This window comes from Bombina bombina, chromosome 5 (genome assembly GCF_027579735.1).
Source record: "Bombina bombina isolate aBomBom1 chromosome 5, aBomBom1.pri, whole genome shotgun sequence".
NCBI lineage: Eukaryota > Metazoa > Chordata > Amphibia > Anura > Bombinatoridae > Bombina > Bombina bombina.
The window spans coordinates 987440323-987457824 of NC_069503.1; the positions used below are offsets into that span (position 1 = coordinate 987440323).

Sequence of the window (17502 nt, forward strand, 5' to 3'; positions counted from 1 at the left end):
GCGCAATGCATGCAAGGGGCTGTAAAATAAAACCTTGTTGAATAAACATTTTCTTAAGGTAACCCTCTAATTTTTTATCCATTGGATCTGAAAAAGCACAACTGTCCTCAACCGGGATAGTGGTACGCTTTGCTAAAGTAGAAACTGCTCCCTCCACCTTAGGGACAGTCTGCCATAAGTCCCGTGTAGTGGCATCTATTGGAAACATTTTTCTAAATATAGGAGGTGGGGAAAAGGGCACACCGGGCCTATCCCACTCCTTACTAATAATTTCTGTAAGCCTTTTAGGTATTGGAAAAACATCAGTACTCACCGGCACTGCATAGTATTTATCCAGCCTACACAATTTCTCTGGCACTGCAATTGTGTCACAGTCATTCAGAGCAGCTAATACCTCCCCAAGCAATACACGGAGGTTCTCAAGCTTAAATTTAAAATTAGAAATCTCTGAATCAGGTCTCCCCCATTCAGAGACGTCACCCACAGACTGAAGCTCTCCGTCCTCAGGTTCTGCATATTGTGACGCAGTATCAGACATGGCTCTTACAGCATCTACGCGCTCTGTATCTCGTCTAACCCCAGAGCTAATCGTGCTTGCCTCTCAATTCAGGCAATCTGGATAATACCTCTGACAGGGTATTATTCATGAATGCAGCCATGTCCTGCAAAGTAATCGCTATGGGCGTCCCTGATGTACTTGGCGCCATATTAGCGTGCGTCCCTTGAGCGGGAGGCGAAGGGTCCGACACGTGGGGAGAGTGAGTCGGCATAACTTCCCCCTCGACAGACCCCTCTGGTGACAATTCTTTTATAGATAAAGACTGATCTTTACTGTTTAAGGTGAAATCAATACATTTAGTACACATTCTCCTATGGGGCTCCACCATGGCTTTTAAACATAATGAACAAGTATCCTCTGTTTCAGACATGTTTGTACAGACTAGCAATGAGACTAGCAAGCTTGGAAAACACTTTAAAGCAAGTTAACAAGCAATATAAAAAACTACTGTGCCTTTAAGAGAAACAAATTTTGACAAAATTTGAATTAACAGTGAAAAAAGGCAGTTACACTAACAAAATTTTTACAGTGTATGTAACAAGTCAGCAGAGCATTGCACCCACTTGCAAATGGATGATTAACCCCTTAATAACAAAAACAGAATAATAAATGACAAAAACGTTTTTTAAACACAGTCACAACAACTGCCACATTCTACTGTGATTGTTACCCTCCTCAAACACGACTTTGAAGCCTTTTGAGCCCTTCAGAGATGTCCTGGATCATGCAGGAAGAAGCTGAATGTCTCTGTCAGTATTTTTAGCTGCACAGAAAAGCACTACAATAGGCCCTTCCCACTCATATTGCAACAGTGGAAAGCCTCAGGAACTGTTTCTAGGCAAAAATCAAACCAGCCATGTGGAAAAAAACTAGGCCCCAATAAGTTTTGTCACCAAACATATATAAAAACGATTAAACATGCCAGCAAACGTTTTATATTACACTTTTATAAGAGTATGTATCTCTATTAATAAGCCTGATACCAGTCGCTATCACTGCATTTAAGGCTTTACTTACATTAATCCGGTATCAGCAGCATTTTCTAGCAAATTCCATCCCTAGAAAAATATTAACTGCACATACCTTATTGCAGGAAAACCTGCACGCCATTCCCTCTCTGAATTTACCTCACTCCTCAGAATATGTGAGAACAGCAATGGATCTTAGTTACTTCTGCTAAGATCATAGAAATCACAGGCAGATTCTTCTTCTAATGCTGCCTGAGATGAAACAGTACACTCCGGTACCATTTAAAAATAACCAACTTTTGATTGAAGTTAAAAAACTAACTATAATACACCACTCTCCTCTTACTACGTCCATCTTTGTTGAGAGTTGCAAGAGAATGACAGGATATGGCAGTGAGGGGAGGAGCTATATAGCAGCTCTGCTGTGGGTGATCCTCTTGCAACTTCCTGTTGGGAAGGAGAATATCCCACAAGTAATGGATGATCCGTGGACTGGATACACTTAACAAGAGAAACAATGCACTTCATACTAATAATATCACAATGTTAAGCCTTGTCAGAGACCCAAGCCCAAATTGTTTACTCCAATTGAGGCAAGGGGTGGGTGGAGTATAGGTCCTGAAAAATAATGGCAGCAAACAATATGTGAATTTACTTTAAAATTGTTTAGACTTGTTACTCTATAGCAAAACAACAAAAATGTCTTGCAAATACAAAGTGTTTACTGTCCCTTTAAAGTAAGAGGAAGTAAGAACAGATAAAGGTGAATCACATGACGCACAATGCTTTTGCTACACTGCCATGTGGGAAATTATTGTGCAAAACTAACGGGCCTGGCAATAAATGATAACATAAAGGAAGACCTTGCAGCTTGGCATTGCTCTCGTCCGCCTTGCAGAGTTTCTGTAGAGGAGCTGCATGGGCCTCCATTGCTTGCACATCGTTTGAGGTTTGCACCACCAGTAGTACCAGTAGACACGCATAATTGTAGGCAACAGATTTCTTTGACTTTGTGTCTCTGTAAGAAAAAGTTATTTGAGATACAAGAAATATCAAACAAAAAAGTTATAGATAAATGGTTACAACAATCCGACAGCTGCAAACTTGTTTACAAGGATACACTGTCAAAATAGAGAGGTATCATTACACTTTTTTTATTAAACGGATAAGAAACTCTAAATTTTTCTTTCCTGATTCAGATAGAGCATGCGATTTTAAACAACTTTCTAATTTACTTCTATTATCAATTTATATTTTGTTCTCTTGGTACCGTTTGTTGAAAAACAGGGAAGTACGCTTAGGAGCCGGCCCATGTCTGGAGCTCTAGATGGCAGCAGTACTGCAAGAATGTTATCCATTTGCAAGAGCACTCAATGGAAGTAGTATTTGCTGCCATGTAGTGCCACAGATGCCTACCTAGGTATCTCTTCAACACAAAATATCATACGATCAAAGCAAATTTGATAATAGAAGTAAAATTGTTAAAGGGACATTAAACCCAAATTTTTTCTTTCACGATTCAGATAGAGCTGCAAATTTTAAGCAACTTTCTAATTTACTCCTATTATCAGTTTTTCTTCTCTCTCTTGCTATATTTATTTGAAAAAGCAGGACTCTAAGATAAGGAGCCGGACCATTTTTGGTTCAGACCCTGGATAGCGCTTGCTGGTTGGTGGCATCATTTAGCCACCAATCAGCACGCGCATCCCAGGTGCTGACTAAAAATGGGACGGCTCCTAAGGTTATATTCTTGCTTTTCAAATAAAGATATCAAGAGAACGAAGAAAAAATATAAAAAGCGTAAATTAGAAAGTTGCTTACATTTGCATGCTCTATCTATATCGTGAAAAGATTTGGGTTTAGTGTCCCTTTAATTATTAAAGGGTAGAACTAAGTAGGCTCATAAGAGCTCAGGAGTGTGCACGTGTCTTTAGTACTCTATGGCAGCAGTGTTGTACAACATTATTTGGAGCTTTGTTATAAAATGTTGCACAACAATGCTGCCATAGAGTACTAAAGACACGTGCACACTCCTGAGCTCTTATGAGCCTACTGAGTTCACTCTTCAATAATAGATACCAAGAGAATGAAGCAAATTTGATAGCAGAAGTTAAAAGGTGTTAAAAATTGCCTGCTCTATCTAAATCACGAAAGAACATTTTTGACTTTACTGTCCCTTTAAGTAATTCTTTAATATTAAGATCTCTTAAAGAACTAATATCGTGTTGATATAAAATAAGATTTCCCCACTGAATCTGTGTCTTCCGCTGCATTAGACTTTTTACTACAAACCAGTGTTATAAAAAGATAAAAAGGAAACCCATTGAATAAAATACTCTTCACTAGACAGTATGCCATCAAACAATGTATAAGCAGTCAGATTTTAAAAGGTCATAATAATGAAAAAACAATTTATGCTTACCTGATAAATTTATTTCTCTTGTAGTGAATCCAGTCCACGGATCATCCATTACTTGTGGGATATTCTCCTTCCCAACAGGAAGTTGCAAGAGGATCACCCACAGCAGAGCTGCTATATAGCTCCTCCCCTAACTGTCATATCCAGTCATTCGACCGAAAACAAACAGAGAAAGGAGAAACCATAGGGTGCAGTGGTGACTGTAGTTTAATTAAAATTTAGACCTGCCTTAAAAGGACAGGGCGGGCCGTGGACTGGATACACTACAAGAGAAATAAATTTATCAGGTAAGCATAAATTATGTTTTCTCTTGTTAAGTGTATCCAGTCCACGGATCATCAATTACTTGTGGGATACCAATACCAAAGCTAAAGTACACGGATGATGGGAGGGACAAGGCAGGATCAAGCGGAAGGAACCACTGCCTGAAGAACCTTTCTCCCAAACACAGCCTCCGAAGAAGCAAAAGTATCAAATTTGTAAAATTTTGAAAAAGTGTGAAGCAAAGACCAAGTCGCAGCCTTGCAAATCTGTTCAACAGAGGCCTCATTTTTGAAGGCCCAGGTGGAAGCCACAGCTCTAGTAGAATGAGCTGTAATCCTTTCAGGGGGCTGCTGTCCAGCAGTCTCATAGGCTAGGCTTATTACGCTCCGAAGCCAAAAGGAAAGAGGTTGCCGAAGCTTTTTGACCTCTCCTCTGTCCAGAGTAAACGACAAACAGGAAAGATGTTTGACGAAAATCCTTAGTAGCTTGTAAGTAAAACTTCAAGGCACGGACTACGTCCAGATTATGTAAAAGATGTTCCTTCTTTGAAGAAGGATTAGGGCACAACGATGGAACAGCAATCTCTTGATTGATATTCTTGTTAGAAACCACCTTAGGTAAAAACCCAGGTTTGGTACGCAGAACTACCTTATCTGTATGAAAAATCAGATGGGGAGAATCACATTGTAAGGCAGATAGCTCAGAGACTCTCCGAGCCGAGGAAATAGCCATCAAAAACAGAACTTTCCAAGATAAAAGTTTAATATCAATGGAATGAAGGGGTTCAAACGGAACTCCTTGAAGAACCTTAAGAACCAAGTTTAAGCTCCACGGGGGAGCAACAGGTTTAAACACAGGCTTAAATCTAACCAAAGCCTGGCAAAATGCCTGGACGTCTGGAACCTCTGCCAGACGCTTGTGCAAAAGAATAGACAGAGCAGAAATCTGTCCCTTTAAGGAACTAGCTGATAATCCTTTGTCCAAGCCCTCTTGGAGAAAACATAATTTATGCTTACCTGATAAATTCCTTTCTTCTGTTGTGTGATCAGTCCACGGGTCATCATTACTTCTGGGATATAACTCCTCCCCAACAGGAAATGCAAGAGGATTCACCCAGCAGAGCTGATATAGCTCCTCCCCTCTACGTCAGTCCCAGTCATTCGACCAAGAATCAACGAGAAAGGAGTAACCAAGGGTGAAGTGGTGACTGGAGTATAATTTAAAAAATATTTACCTGCCTTAAAAACAGGGCGGGCCGTGGACTGATCACACAACAGAAGAAAGGAATTTATCAGGTAAGCATAAATTATGTTTTCTTCTGTTATGTGTGATCAGTCCACGGGTCATCATTACTTCTGGGATACCAATACCAAAGCAAAAGTACACGGATGACGGGAGGGATAGGCAGGCTCATTATACAGAAGGAACCACTGCCTGAAGAACCTTTCTCCCAAAAATAGCCTCCGAAGAAGCAAAAGTGTCAAATTTGTAAAATTTGGAAAAAGTATGAAGCGAAGACCAAGTTGCAGCCTTGCAAATCTGTTCAACAGAGGCCTCATTCTTAAAGGCCCAAGTGGAAGCCACAGCTCTAGTGGAGTGAGCTGTAATTCTTTCAGGAGGCTGCTGTCCAGCAGTCTCATAGGCTAAACGTATTATGCTACGAAGCCAAAACGAGAGAGAGGTAGTAGAAGCTTTTTGACCTCTCCTCTGTCCAGAATAAACGACAAACAGGGAAGAAGTTTGGCGAAAATCTTTAGTTGCCTGCAAGTAGAACTTGAGGGCACGAACTACATCCAGATTGTGTAGAAGACGTTCCTTCTTTGAAGAAGGATTTGGACACAAGGATGGAACGACAATCTCTTGATTGATATTCCTGTTAGTAACTACCTTAGGTAAGAACCCAGGTTTAGTACGCAGAACTACCTTGTCTGAGTGAAAAATCAGATAAGGAGAATCACAATGTAATGCTGATAACTCAGAGACTCTTCGAGCCGAGGAAATAGCCATTAAAAACAGAACTTTCCAAGATAACAATTTTATATCAATGGAATGAAGGGGTTCAAATGGAACACCTTGTAAAACGTTAAGAACTAAGTTTAAACTCCATGGCGGAGCAACGGCTTTAAACACAGGCTTGATCCTAGCTAAAGCCTGACAAAAGGCCTGGACGTCTGGATTTTCTGACAGACGCCTGTGTAACAAGATGGACAGAGCTGAAATCTGTCCCTTTAATGAACTAGCCGATAAACCCTTTTCTAAACCTTCTTGTAGAAAAGACAATATCCTAGGGATCCTAACCTTACTCCAGGAGTAACGTTTGGATTCGCACCAGTATAGGTATTTGCGCCATATTTTATGGTAAATCTTTCTGGTAACAGGCTTCCTAGCCTGGATCAGGGTATCAATAACCGACTCAGAAAAACCACGCTTTGATAAAATCAAGCGTTCAATTTCCAAGCAGTCAGTTTCAGAGAAGTTAGATTTTGATGTTTGAATGGACCCTGTATCAGAAGGTCCTGTCTTAGAGGTAGAGACCAAGGTGGACAGGATGACATGTCCACTAGATCTGCATACCAAGTCCTGCGTGGCCATGCAGGCGCTATTAGAATCACTGATGCTCTCTCCTGTTTGATTTTCGCAATCAATCGAGGAAGCAGCGGGAAGGGTGGAAACACATAAGCCATCCCGAAGTTCCAAGGTGCTGTCAAAGCATCTATCAGAACCGCTCCCGGATCCCTGGATCTGGACCCGTAGTGAGGAAGTTTGGCGTTCTGGCGAGACGCCATGAGATCTATCTCTGGTTTGCCCCAACGTCGAAGTATTTGGGCAAAGATCTCCGGATGAAGTTCCCACTCTCCCGGATGAAAAGTCTGGCGACTCAAGAAATCCGCCTCCCAGTTCTCCACTCCCGGGATGTGGATTGCTGACAGGTGGCAAGAGTGAGACTCTGCCCAGCGAATTATCTTTGATACTTCCATCATTGCTAGGGAGCTTCTTGTCCCTCCCTGATGGTTGATGTAAGCTACAGTCGTGATATTGTCCGACTGAAACCTGATGAACCCCTGAGTTGTTAATTGGGGCCAAGCCAGAAGGGCATTGAGAACTGCTCTCAATTCCAGAATGTTTATTGGAAGGAGACTCTCCTCCTGATTCCATGATCCCTGAGCCTTCAGAGAATTCCAGACAGCGCCCCAACCTAGCAGGCTGGCGTCTGTTGTTACGATTGTCCAGTCTGGCCTGCTGAATGGCATCCCCCTGGACAGGTGTGGCCGATAAAGCCACCATAGAAGAGAATTTCTGGTCTCTTGATTCAGATTCAGGGTAGGGGACAAATCTGAGTAATCCCCATTCCACTGACTTAGCATGCACAATTGCAGCGGTCTGAGGTGTAGGCGTGCAAAAGGTACTATGTCCATTGCCGCTACCATTAAGCCGATCACCTCCATGCATTGAGCTACTGACGGGTGTTGAATGGAATGAAGGACACGGCATGCATCTTGAAGCTTTGTTAACCTGTCTTCTGTCAGGTAAATCTTCATTTCTACAGAATCTATAAGAGTCCCCAAGAATGGAACTCTTGTGAGAGGAAAAAGAGAACTCTTCTTTTCGTTCACTTTCCATCCATGCGACCTTAGAAATGCCAGAACTAACTCTGTATGAGACTTGGCAGTTTGAAAGCTTGAAGCTTGTATTAGAATGTCGTCTAGGTACGGAGCTACCGAAATCCCTCGCGGTCTTAGTACCGCCAGAAGGGCACCCAGAACCTTTGTGAAGATTCTTGGGGCCGTAGCCAATCCGAATGGAAGAGCTACAAACTGGTAGTGCCTGTCTAGGAAGGCAAACCGTAGATACCGTTGATGATCTTTGTGAATCGGTATGTGAAGGTAAGCATCTTTTAAATCCACTGTGGTCATGTACTGACCCCTTTGGATCATAGGTAAGATTGTCCGAATAGTTTCCATTTTGAACGATGGAACTCTTAGGAATTTGTTTAGAATCTTTAAATCTAAGATTGGCCTGAAAGTTCCCTCTTTCTTGGGAACCACAAACAGGTTTGAGTAGAACCCTTGTCCATGTTCCGACCGCGGAACTGGATGGATCACTCCCATTAATAACAGATCTTGTACACAGCGTAGAAACGCTTCTTTCTTTATCTGGTTTGTTGACAACCTTGACAGATGAAATCTCCCTTTTGGGGGAGATAATTTGAAGTCTAGAAGGTATCCCTGAGATATGATCTCCAGCGCCCAGGGATCCTGAACATCTCTTGCCCAGGCCTGGGCGAAGAGAGAAAGTCTGCCCCCCACTAGATCCGGTCCCGGATCGGGGGCTCTCGGTTCATGCTGTCTTTGGGGCAGCAGCAGGTTTCCTGGCCTGTTTGCCCTTATTCCAGGACTGGTTAGGTTTCCAGCCTTGCCTGTAACGAGCAACAGCTCCTTCCTGTTTTGGTGCAGTGGAGGTTGACGCTGCTCCTGTTTTGAAATTCCGAAAGGGACGAAAATTAGACTGTCTAGCCTTAGCTTTGGCTTTGTCTTGAGGTAGGGCGTGGCCCTTACCTCCTGTAATGTCAGCGATAATTTCTTTCAAACCGGGCCCAAATAAAGACTGCCCCTTGAAAGGTATATTAAGTAATTTGGACTTAGAAGTAACATCAGCTGACCAGGATTTTAGCCACAGTGCTCTACGTGCCTGTATGGCGAATCCTGAGTTCTTAGCCGTAAGTTTGGTTAAATGTACTACGGCCTCCGAAATGAATGAATTAGCTAGTTTAAGGACTCTAAGCCTGTCCATAATGTCGTCTAGCGTAGATGAACTAAGGTTCTCTTCCAGAGACTCAATCCAAAATGCTGCCGCAGCCGTAATCGGCGCGATACATGCAAGGGGTTGCAATATAAAACCTTGTTGAACAAACATTTTCTTAAGGTAACCCTCTAATTTTTTATCCATTGGATCTGAAAAAGCACAGCTATCCTCCACCGGGATAGTGGTACGCTTAGCTAAAGTAGAAACTGCTCCCTCCACCTTAGGGACCGTTTGCCATAAGTCCCGAGTGGTGGCGTCTATTGGAAACATCTTTCTAAATATTGGAGGGGGTGAGAACGGCACACCGGGTCTATCCCACTCCTTAGTAACAATTTCAGTTAATCTCTTAGGTATAGGAAAAAAGTCAGTACTCGCCGGTACCGCAAAGTATTTATCCAACCTACACAGTTTCTCTGGTATTGCAACGGTGTTACAATCATTGAGAGCTGCTAAGACCTCCCCTAGTAATACACGGAGGTTCTCCAATTTAAATTTAAAATTTGAAATATCTGAATCCAATCTGTTTGGATCAGAACCGTCACCCACAGAATGAAGCTCTCCGTCCTCATGCTCTGCAAGCTGTGACGCAGTATCAGACATGGCCCTAGTATTGTCAGCGCACTCTGTTCTCACCCCAGAGTGATCACGCTTGCCTCTTAGTTCTGGTAATTTAGACAAAACTTCAGTCATAACAGTAGCCATATCATGTAATGTTATCTGTAATGGCCGCCCAGATGTATTAGGCGCCATAATATCACGCACCTCCCGGGCGGGAGATGCAGGTACTGCCGCGTGAGGCGAGTTAGTCGGCATAACTCTCCCCTCGCAGTTTGGTGAAATTTGTTCACATTGTACAGATTGACTTTTATTTAAAGTAGCATCAATACAGTTAGTACATAAATTTCTATTGGGCTCCACCTTGGCATTGGAACAAATGACACAGATATCTTCCTCTGAGTCAGACATGTTTAACACACTAGCAATAACTTGCAACCTGGTTATAATCTTTTTTAGCAAAAACGTACTGTGCCTCAAAGAGGTACTTAAACGATTAAATGACAGTTGAGATAATGAACTGAAAAACAGTTATAGCATCAACTTTAAAATAACACAACTTTTAGCAAAGGTTTGTTCCCATTAGTAAATAACAATAACTAAATTTGACATAAAAAATTATAGAGTAACGTTTTTATTCACAGTCAATATAAAATTCTCACAGCTCTGCTGAGAGAATGTACCTCCCTTCAAAGAAGTTTGAAGACCCCTGAGATCTGTCAGTGAACCGGATCATGCAGGAAATATAATAGTAGCTGACTGGAAATTTTTGATGCGTAGCAAAGAGCGCCAAAAACGGCCCCTCCCTCTCACACACAGCAGTGAGGAGAAACGAAACTGTCACAATTTAAAGCAGACAACTGCCAAGTGGAAAATAATGCCCAAACATTTATTCACTCAGTACCTCAGCAATGTAAACGATTCTACATTCCAGCAAAAACGTTTAACATGATAATATTTATTAAAAGGATTAGTGACCTTTAACAGAGTAGTTCCGGTGAAATACCATTCCCAGAATACTGAAGTGTATACATACATGTCATTATAACGGTATAGCAGGATTTTCTCATCAATTCCATTCAGAAAATAAAAACTGCTACATACCTCAATGCAGATTCATCTGCCCGCTGTCCCCTGATCTGAAGCTTTTACCTCCCTCAGATGGCCGAGAACAGCAATATGATCTTAACTACTCCGGTTAAAATCATAGTAAAAAACTCTGGTAGATTCTTCTTCAAACTCTGCCAGAGAAGTAATAACACGCTCCGGTGCTATTGTAAAATAACAAACTTTTGATTGAAGTCATAAAAACTAAGTATAATCACCATAGTCCTCTCACACATCCTATCTAGTCGTTGGGTGCAAGAGAATGACTGGGACTGACGTAGAGGGGAGGAGCTATATCAGCTCTGCTGGGTGAATCCTCTTGCATTTCCTGTTGGGGAGGAGTTATATCCCAGAAGTAATGATGACCCGTGGACTGATCACACATAACAGAAGAAAAGACAATATTATAGGAATCCTAACTTTACTCCATGAGTAAGTCTTGGATTCACACCAATAAAGATATTTACTCCATATCTTGTGGTAGATTTTCCTGGTAACTTGGAGAAGCCACGCTTTGATAGAATCAAGCGTTCAATCTCCATGCAGTCAGTCTCAGAGAAATTAGATTTGGATGATTGAAAGGACCTTGTATCAGAAGGTCCTGTCTTAGAGGCAGAGTCCATGGTGGAAAGGATGACATGTCCACTAGGTCTGCATACCAAGTCCTGCGTGGCCACGCAGATGCTATCAGAATCACAGATGCTCTCTCCTGTTTGATTTTGGCAATCAGTCGAGGGAGCAGAGGAAACGGTGGAAACACATAAGCCAGGTTGAACAACCAAGGCGCTGCTAGCGCATCTATCAGCGTCGCTTCAGGGTCCCTGGACCTGGATCCGTAACAAGGAAGCTTGGCGTTCTGGCGAGACGCCATGAGATCCAACTCTGGTTTGCCCCAACGATGAATCAACTGAGCAAACACCTCCGGATGGAGTTCCCACTCCCCCGGATGGAAAGTCTGTCGACTTAGAAAATCCGCCTCCCAGTTCTTCACGCCTGGGATATAGATTGCTGACAGGTGGCAAGAGTGGTACTCTGCCCAGCGAATTATTTTTGAGACTTCTAACATCGCTAGGGAACTCCTGGTTCCCCCTTGATGGTTGATGTAAGCCACAGTCGTGATGTTGTCCGACTGAAATCTGATGAACCTCAGTGTTGCTAACTGAGGCCAAGCCAGAAGAGCATTGAATATCGCTCTTAACTCCAGAATATTTATTGGAAGGAGTTTCTCCTCCTGAGTCCACGATCCCTGTGCCTTCAGGGAATTCCAGACTGCACCCCAACCTAGAAGGCTGGCATCTGTTGTTACAATTGTCCAATCTTTCCTGCGAAAGGTCATACCCTTGGACAGGTGTACCCGAGACAACCACCAGAGAAGAGAATCTTCATAAATGCATAATTGCAGCGGTCTGAGATGAAGGCGCGCAAATGGCACTATGTCCATTGCCGCTACCATTAAGCCGATTACCTCCATACACTGAGCTACCGAAGGGCGCGGAATGGAGTGAAGAACACGGCAAGCATTTAGAAGTTTTGATAACCTGGACTCCGTCAGGTAACTCTTCATCTCTACAGAATCTATAAGAGTCCTTAAGAAGGAGACTCTTGTGAGTGGGGATAGAGAACTCTTTTCCTCATTCACTTTCCACCCGTGCGACCTCAGAAATGACAGAACTATCTCTGTATGAGACTTGGCAACTTGAGAGCTTGACGTCTGTATCAGGATGTCGTCTAGATACGGAGCCACCGCTATGCCTCGCGGTCTTAGAACCGACAGAAGTGAGCCCAGAACCTTTGTAAAGATTCTCGGGGCTGTAGCCAACCCGAAGGGAAGAGCTACAAATTGGTAATGCCTGTCTAGAAAGGCAAACCTTAGAAACCGATGATGATCTATGTGAATCGGTATGTGAAGGTAGGCATCCTTTAAGTCCACTGTGGTCATGTACTGACCTTCTTGGATCATGGGTAGGTTGGTCCGAATAGTTTCCATTTTGATAGATGGAACTCTGAGGAATTTGTTTAAGATCTTTAGATCCAAAATTGGTCTGAAGGTTCCCTCTTTTTTGGGAACCACAAACAGATTTGAATAAAAACCCTGTCCTTGTTCCGCCCGCGGGACTAGATAGATCACTCCCATAACTAGGAGGTCTTGCACACAGCGTAGGAATGCCTCTTTCTTTATCTGATTTGCAGATAGCCTTGAAAGATGAAATCTCCCTTGTGGAGGGGAAGCTTTGAAGTCCAGAAGATATCCCTGAGATATGATCTCCAACGCCCAGGGATCCTGAACATCTCTTGCCCACGCCTGGGCGAAGAGAGAAAGTCTGCCCCCTACTAGATCCGTCGCCGGATAGGGGGCCGTTCCTTCATGCTGTCTTAGAGGCAGCAGCAGGCTTTCTGGCCTGCTTGCCTTTGTTCCAGGACTGGTTAGGTTTCCAGGCCTGCTTAGATTGAGCAAAAGTTCCCTCTTGTTTTGAAGCAGAGGAAGTTGATGCTGCACCTGCCTTGAAATTTCGAAAGGCACGTAAATTAGACTATTTGGCCTTTGCTTTGGCCCTGTCCTGAGGAAGGGTGTGACCCTTACCTCCAGTAATGTCAGCAATAATTTCCTTCAAACCAGGCCCGAAAGGAATGTTGAGTAATTTAGACTTCGAAGTCACGTCAGCTGACCAGGATTTAAGACATAGCGCCCTACGCGCTTGGATGGCGAATCCGGAATACTTAGCCGTTAGTTTAGTCAAATGAACAATGGCATCAGAAACAAATGAGTTAGCTAGCTTAAGTGTTCTAAGCTTGTCAATAATTTCAGTCAATGGAGCTGTATGGATGGCCTCTTCCAGGGCCTCAAACTAGAATGCGGCCGCGGCCGTGACAGGCCCAATGCATGCAAGGGGCTGTAAAATAAAACCTTGTTGAATAAACATTTTCTTAAGGTAACCCTCCAATTTTTTATCCATTGGATCTGAAAAAGCACAACTGTCCTCAACCGGGATAGTAGTACGCTTTGCTAAAGTAGAAACTGCTCCCTCCACCTTAGGGACCGTCTGCCATAAGTCCCGTGTAGTGGCGTCTATTGGAAACATTTTTCTAAATATAGGAGGTGGGGAAAAAGGCACCCCCGGTCTATCCCACTCCTTGCTAATAATTTCTGTAAGCCTTTTAGGTATAGGAAAAACATCAGTACACACCGGTACCGCATAGTATTTATCCAGCCTACACAATTTCTCTGGTACTGCAACTGTGTTAGTCATTCAGAGCAGCTAATACCTCCCCAAGCAACACACAGAGGTCCTCAAGCTTAAATTTAAAATTAGAAATCTCTGAATCAGGTTTCCCAGAATCAGAGATGTCACCCACAGACTGAAGCTCTCCGTCCTCATGATCTGCATATTGTGACGTAGTATCAGACATGGCCCTTACAGCATCTGCGCGCTCTGTATTTCTCCTAACCCCAGAGCAATCGCGCTTGCCTCTTAATTCAGGCAACCTGGATAATACCTCTGACAGGGTATTATTCATGATTGCAGCCATGTCCTGCAAGGTAATCGCTATGGGCGTCCCTGATGTAATTGGCGCCATATTAGCGTGCATCCCCTGAGCGGGAGGCGAAGGGTCTGACACGTGGGGAGAGTTAGTCGGCATAACTTCCCCCTCGTCAATCTTCTGGTGATATTTCTTTTATAGTTAAAGACTGATCTTTACTGTTTAAGGTGAAATCAATACATTTAGTACACATTCTCCTATGGGGCTCCACCATGGCTTTCAAACATAATGAACAAGTAGTTTCCTCTGTGTCAGACATGTTTAAACAGACTAGCAATGAGACTAGCAAGCTTGGAAAACACTTTAAACAAGTTTACAAGCAATATAAAAAATGTTACTGCACCTTTAAGAAACACAAATTTTGTCAAAATTTGAAATAACAGTAAAAAAAGGCAGTTACACTAACAAAATTTTTACAGTGTATGTAACAAGTTAGCAGAGCATTGCACCCACTTGCAAATGGATGATTAACCCCTTAATACCCAAAACTGAATAATAAAAGACAAAAACGTTTGTTTTTTTTCAAACAGTCACAACAACTGCCACAGCTCTACTGTGGCTTTTTACCTCCCTCAAAAACGACTTTGAAGCCTTTTGAGCCCTCCAGAGATGTCCTGGATCATGCAGAGGGAAGCTGAATGTCTCTGTCAGTATTTTTAGCTGCACAGAAAAGCACTAAAAAAGGCCCCTCCCACTCATATTACAACAGTGGAAAGCCTAAGGAAACTGTTACTAGGCAAAATTCAAGCCAGCCACGTGGAAAAAAACTAGGCCCCAATAAGTTTTATCACCAAATACATATAAAAACGATTAAACATGCCAGCAAACGTTTTATATTACATTTTTATAAGAGTATGTATCTCTATTAATAAGCCTGATATCAGTCGCTATAACTGCATTTAAGGCTTTACTTACATTAGTTCGGTATCAGCAGCATTTTCTAGCAAATTCCATCCCTAGAAAAATATTAACTGCACATACCTTATTGCAGGAAAACCTGCACGCCATTCCCTCTCTGAAGTTACCTCACTCCTCAGAATATGTGAGAACAGCCATGGATCTTAGTTACTTCTGCTAAGATCATAGAAAACGCAGGCAGATTCTTCTTCTAAATACTGCCTGAGATAAACAGTACACTCCGGCACCATTTAAAAATAACAAATTTTTGATTGAAGAATAAACTAAGTATAAAACACCACACTCCTCTTACGACCTCCATCTTGGTTGAGGCTTGCAAGAGAATGACTGGATATGACAGTTAGGGGAGGAGCTATATAGCAGCTCTGCTGTGGGTGATCCTCTTGCAACTTCCTGTTGGGAAGGAGAATATCCCACAAGCAATGGATGATCCGTGGACTGGATACACTTAACAAGAGAAATGAGATGCTCTGATTCGTTAGTTCATGTCATTTTAATACTAGCAGATACCTATGTGTTTAATCCTAAAATGGTGTTAAACACAGAGCTAAAATGCAGCTTGTGAGCTGCAGAGCACTGCTAATCCTGAGCCGAAACTGCAGGTCACCCAATAAGCAGCAGCAGCTAAACAGCTCGGCATGTGATTTTTTTTTATGTATTATGGCACTTTAATGAGTTGATATTTCCATCTTTTGGGAAAATGTAAGAAAATAAAATTAGTTTTAAAGCTCTGTAAGTCACTAAAGATTTCTGTCAGAGGGTCATACTGCATAGGCTGACTTCAATATTTTTTGCAACGGTCAAATTGATATTAAACTATATTACCCAAGTCCTTCTTTAGAGCAAAACTCCATCAAGGTTATGAGGCATTGGATGTTATTGTCCAGGCTAAAGACATGAGCAACTGCTGACCGTCCTACGGGGTTGAAAGTAATGAGGTAAAGGTTGTTCAGGATCCCCAGTAAATTTGCTTGGTCTGTTTCCTCATTGGCTGAGCAGTGCTGGAAATGATGGAAGAGCTCAGATATGTACTGCAGGGCCTGGGTTGCATGCATGAGCCACAAAGCACAGGAGTCGTCATTGTTCCCATCAGATTGCAGATTTTCCTCCTGGTCCTGCTCAGATGCTTGACATAGTGCTCTGGCAATAAGGTTTGTTGCTTCATTCTCGAACAAAAGAAAAAGCAGGCCCTTCTGTGACTGTGCCAAAAATCGTAGAATTTCTCGGACGGCGAGCACCACCCCAGGGTAAGAACTGGTCACAGGTAGAGAGAGGAGCAGAGTGGCAGATTCCAGGAATTGGTGATTGTGGAGATACCTTTAAATAAAAAAATAATATTTATACACAACCATATAAAAGAACTTTCAGATAATGGGACACTCAAATCAAAATTAAACTTTCATGATTTAGATAGAGCATGCAATTTTAAACAACTTTCCAATTTACCTCTATTTACAAAATGTGCACAGTCTCTTTATTTTTACACTTTATAAGTAACCAGCTCCTACTGAGCATGTGCAAGAATTCACAGAATATACGTATATGCATTTGTGATTGGCTGATGGCTGTCATATGATACAGGAGGAGTGGAAATAGACATAACTTTGAAATGTGCCACTTGAAGTTCATACTAAGTGCTATTGCATTGTCTTGTTATCATGCATTTGTTTATTATGCAAATCTACTGTATTTACTGGTCCTTAAAGCTAAGTTAGGATCATAGGAACAGAATTTCCTAAACAAGAATTTGAGCATGTAATTCTTGCATCAGAATGTATTTAAAAGGGACATGAAACACATATTTTGTCTTTCATGATTCAGATAGAACTTATAAATTAAGCAACTTTTCAATTTACTTCCATTATTAATTTTGCTTCCTTCTCTAGGTATCCTTTATAAAAGGAGCAGTGCACTGGGAGCTGGCTGAAAACATTGGTGAGCCAATGATAAGAGGTCTTTATGTGCAGCCACCAATCAGCAGCTATTTCCCAGCTATGCGCCACGACAAAGGATACCAAGAAAAGTAAGCAAATTAGATAATAGAAGTACATTGGAAAGCGGTCATGAAAGACATTTTTTTTATGATTCATGTCCATTTAAATCAGGGCCACTCACTTTTTTTACGGAAGCCCGGTCATAAGTTGTGACATTGGCCAGGGGCCACATTACATTATTCTCACATTTATACTAAAGATAACGCTTACAAAAAAATAAATTATAATCACTTTTTGTAAATTCAAAATTGCACAGAAAATGAGTTACAATTAATTAACCCCTTAATGTCCAGCGTACAATTATATTTCTATGGGGGTGACGTTTTCAATCGAGCGGTCTTGACGCCAGCAGCGAGACTAAACTATTTTAGCAAG

The 17502-nt window shown here is 42.1% G+C and overlaps 1 protein-coding gene across 1 annotated transcript in view; it reads right to left on the bottom strand.

The window, feature by feature from the left end:
* Nucleotides 1–17502, bottom strand: part of VIRMA (vir like m6A methyltransferase associated) — a 191366-nt gene that overhangs the window by 105533 nt on the left and 68331 nt on the right. Inside the window, exons 9-10 of the mRNA XM_053715207.1 lie at nt 15959–16450; nt 2391–2545 (exon numbers count right to left, since the gene is read on the bottom strand). Of these exons, the coding sequence (XP_053571182.1) occupies nt 2391–2545; nt 15959–16450 (647 nt within the window). The remainder of the gene's footprint in view (nt 1–2390; nt 2546–15958; nt 16451–17502) is intronic.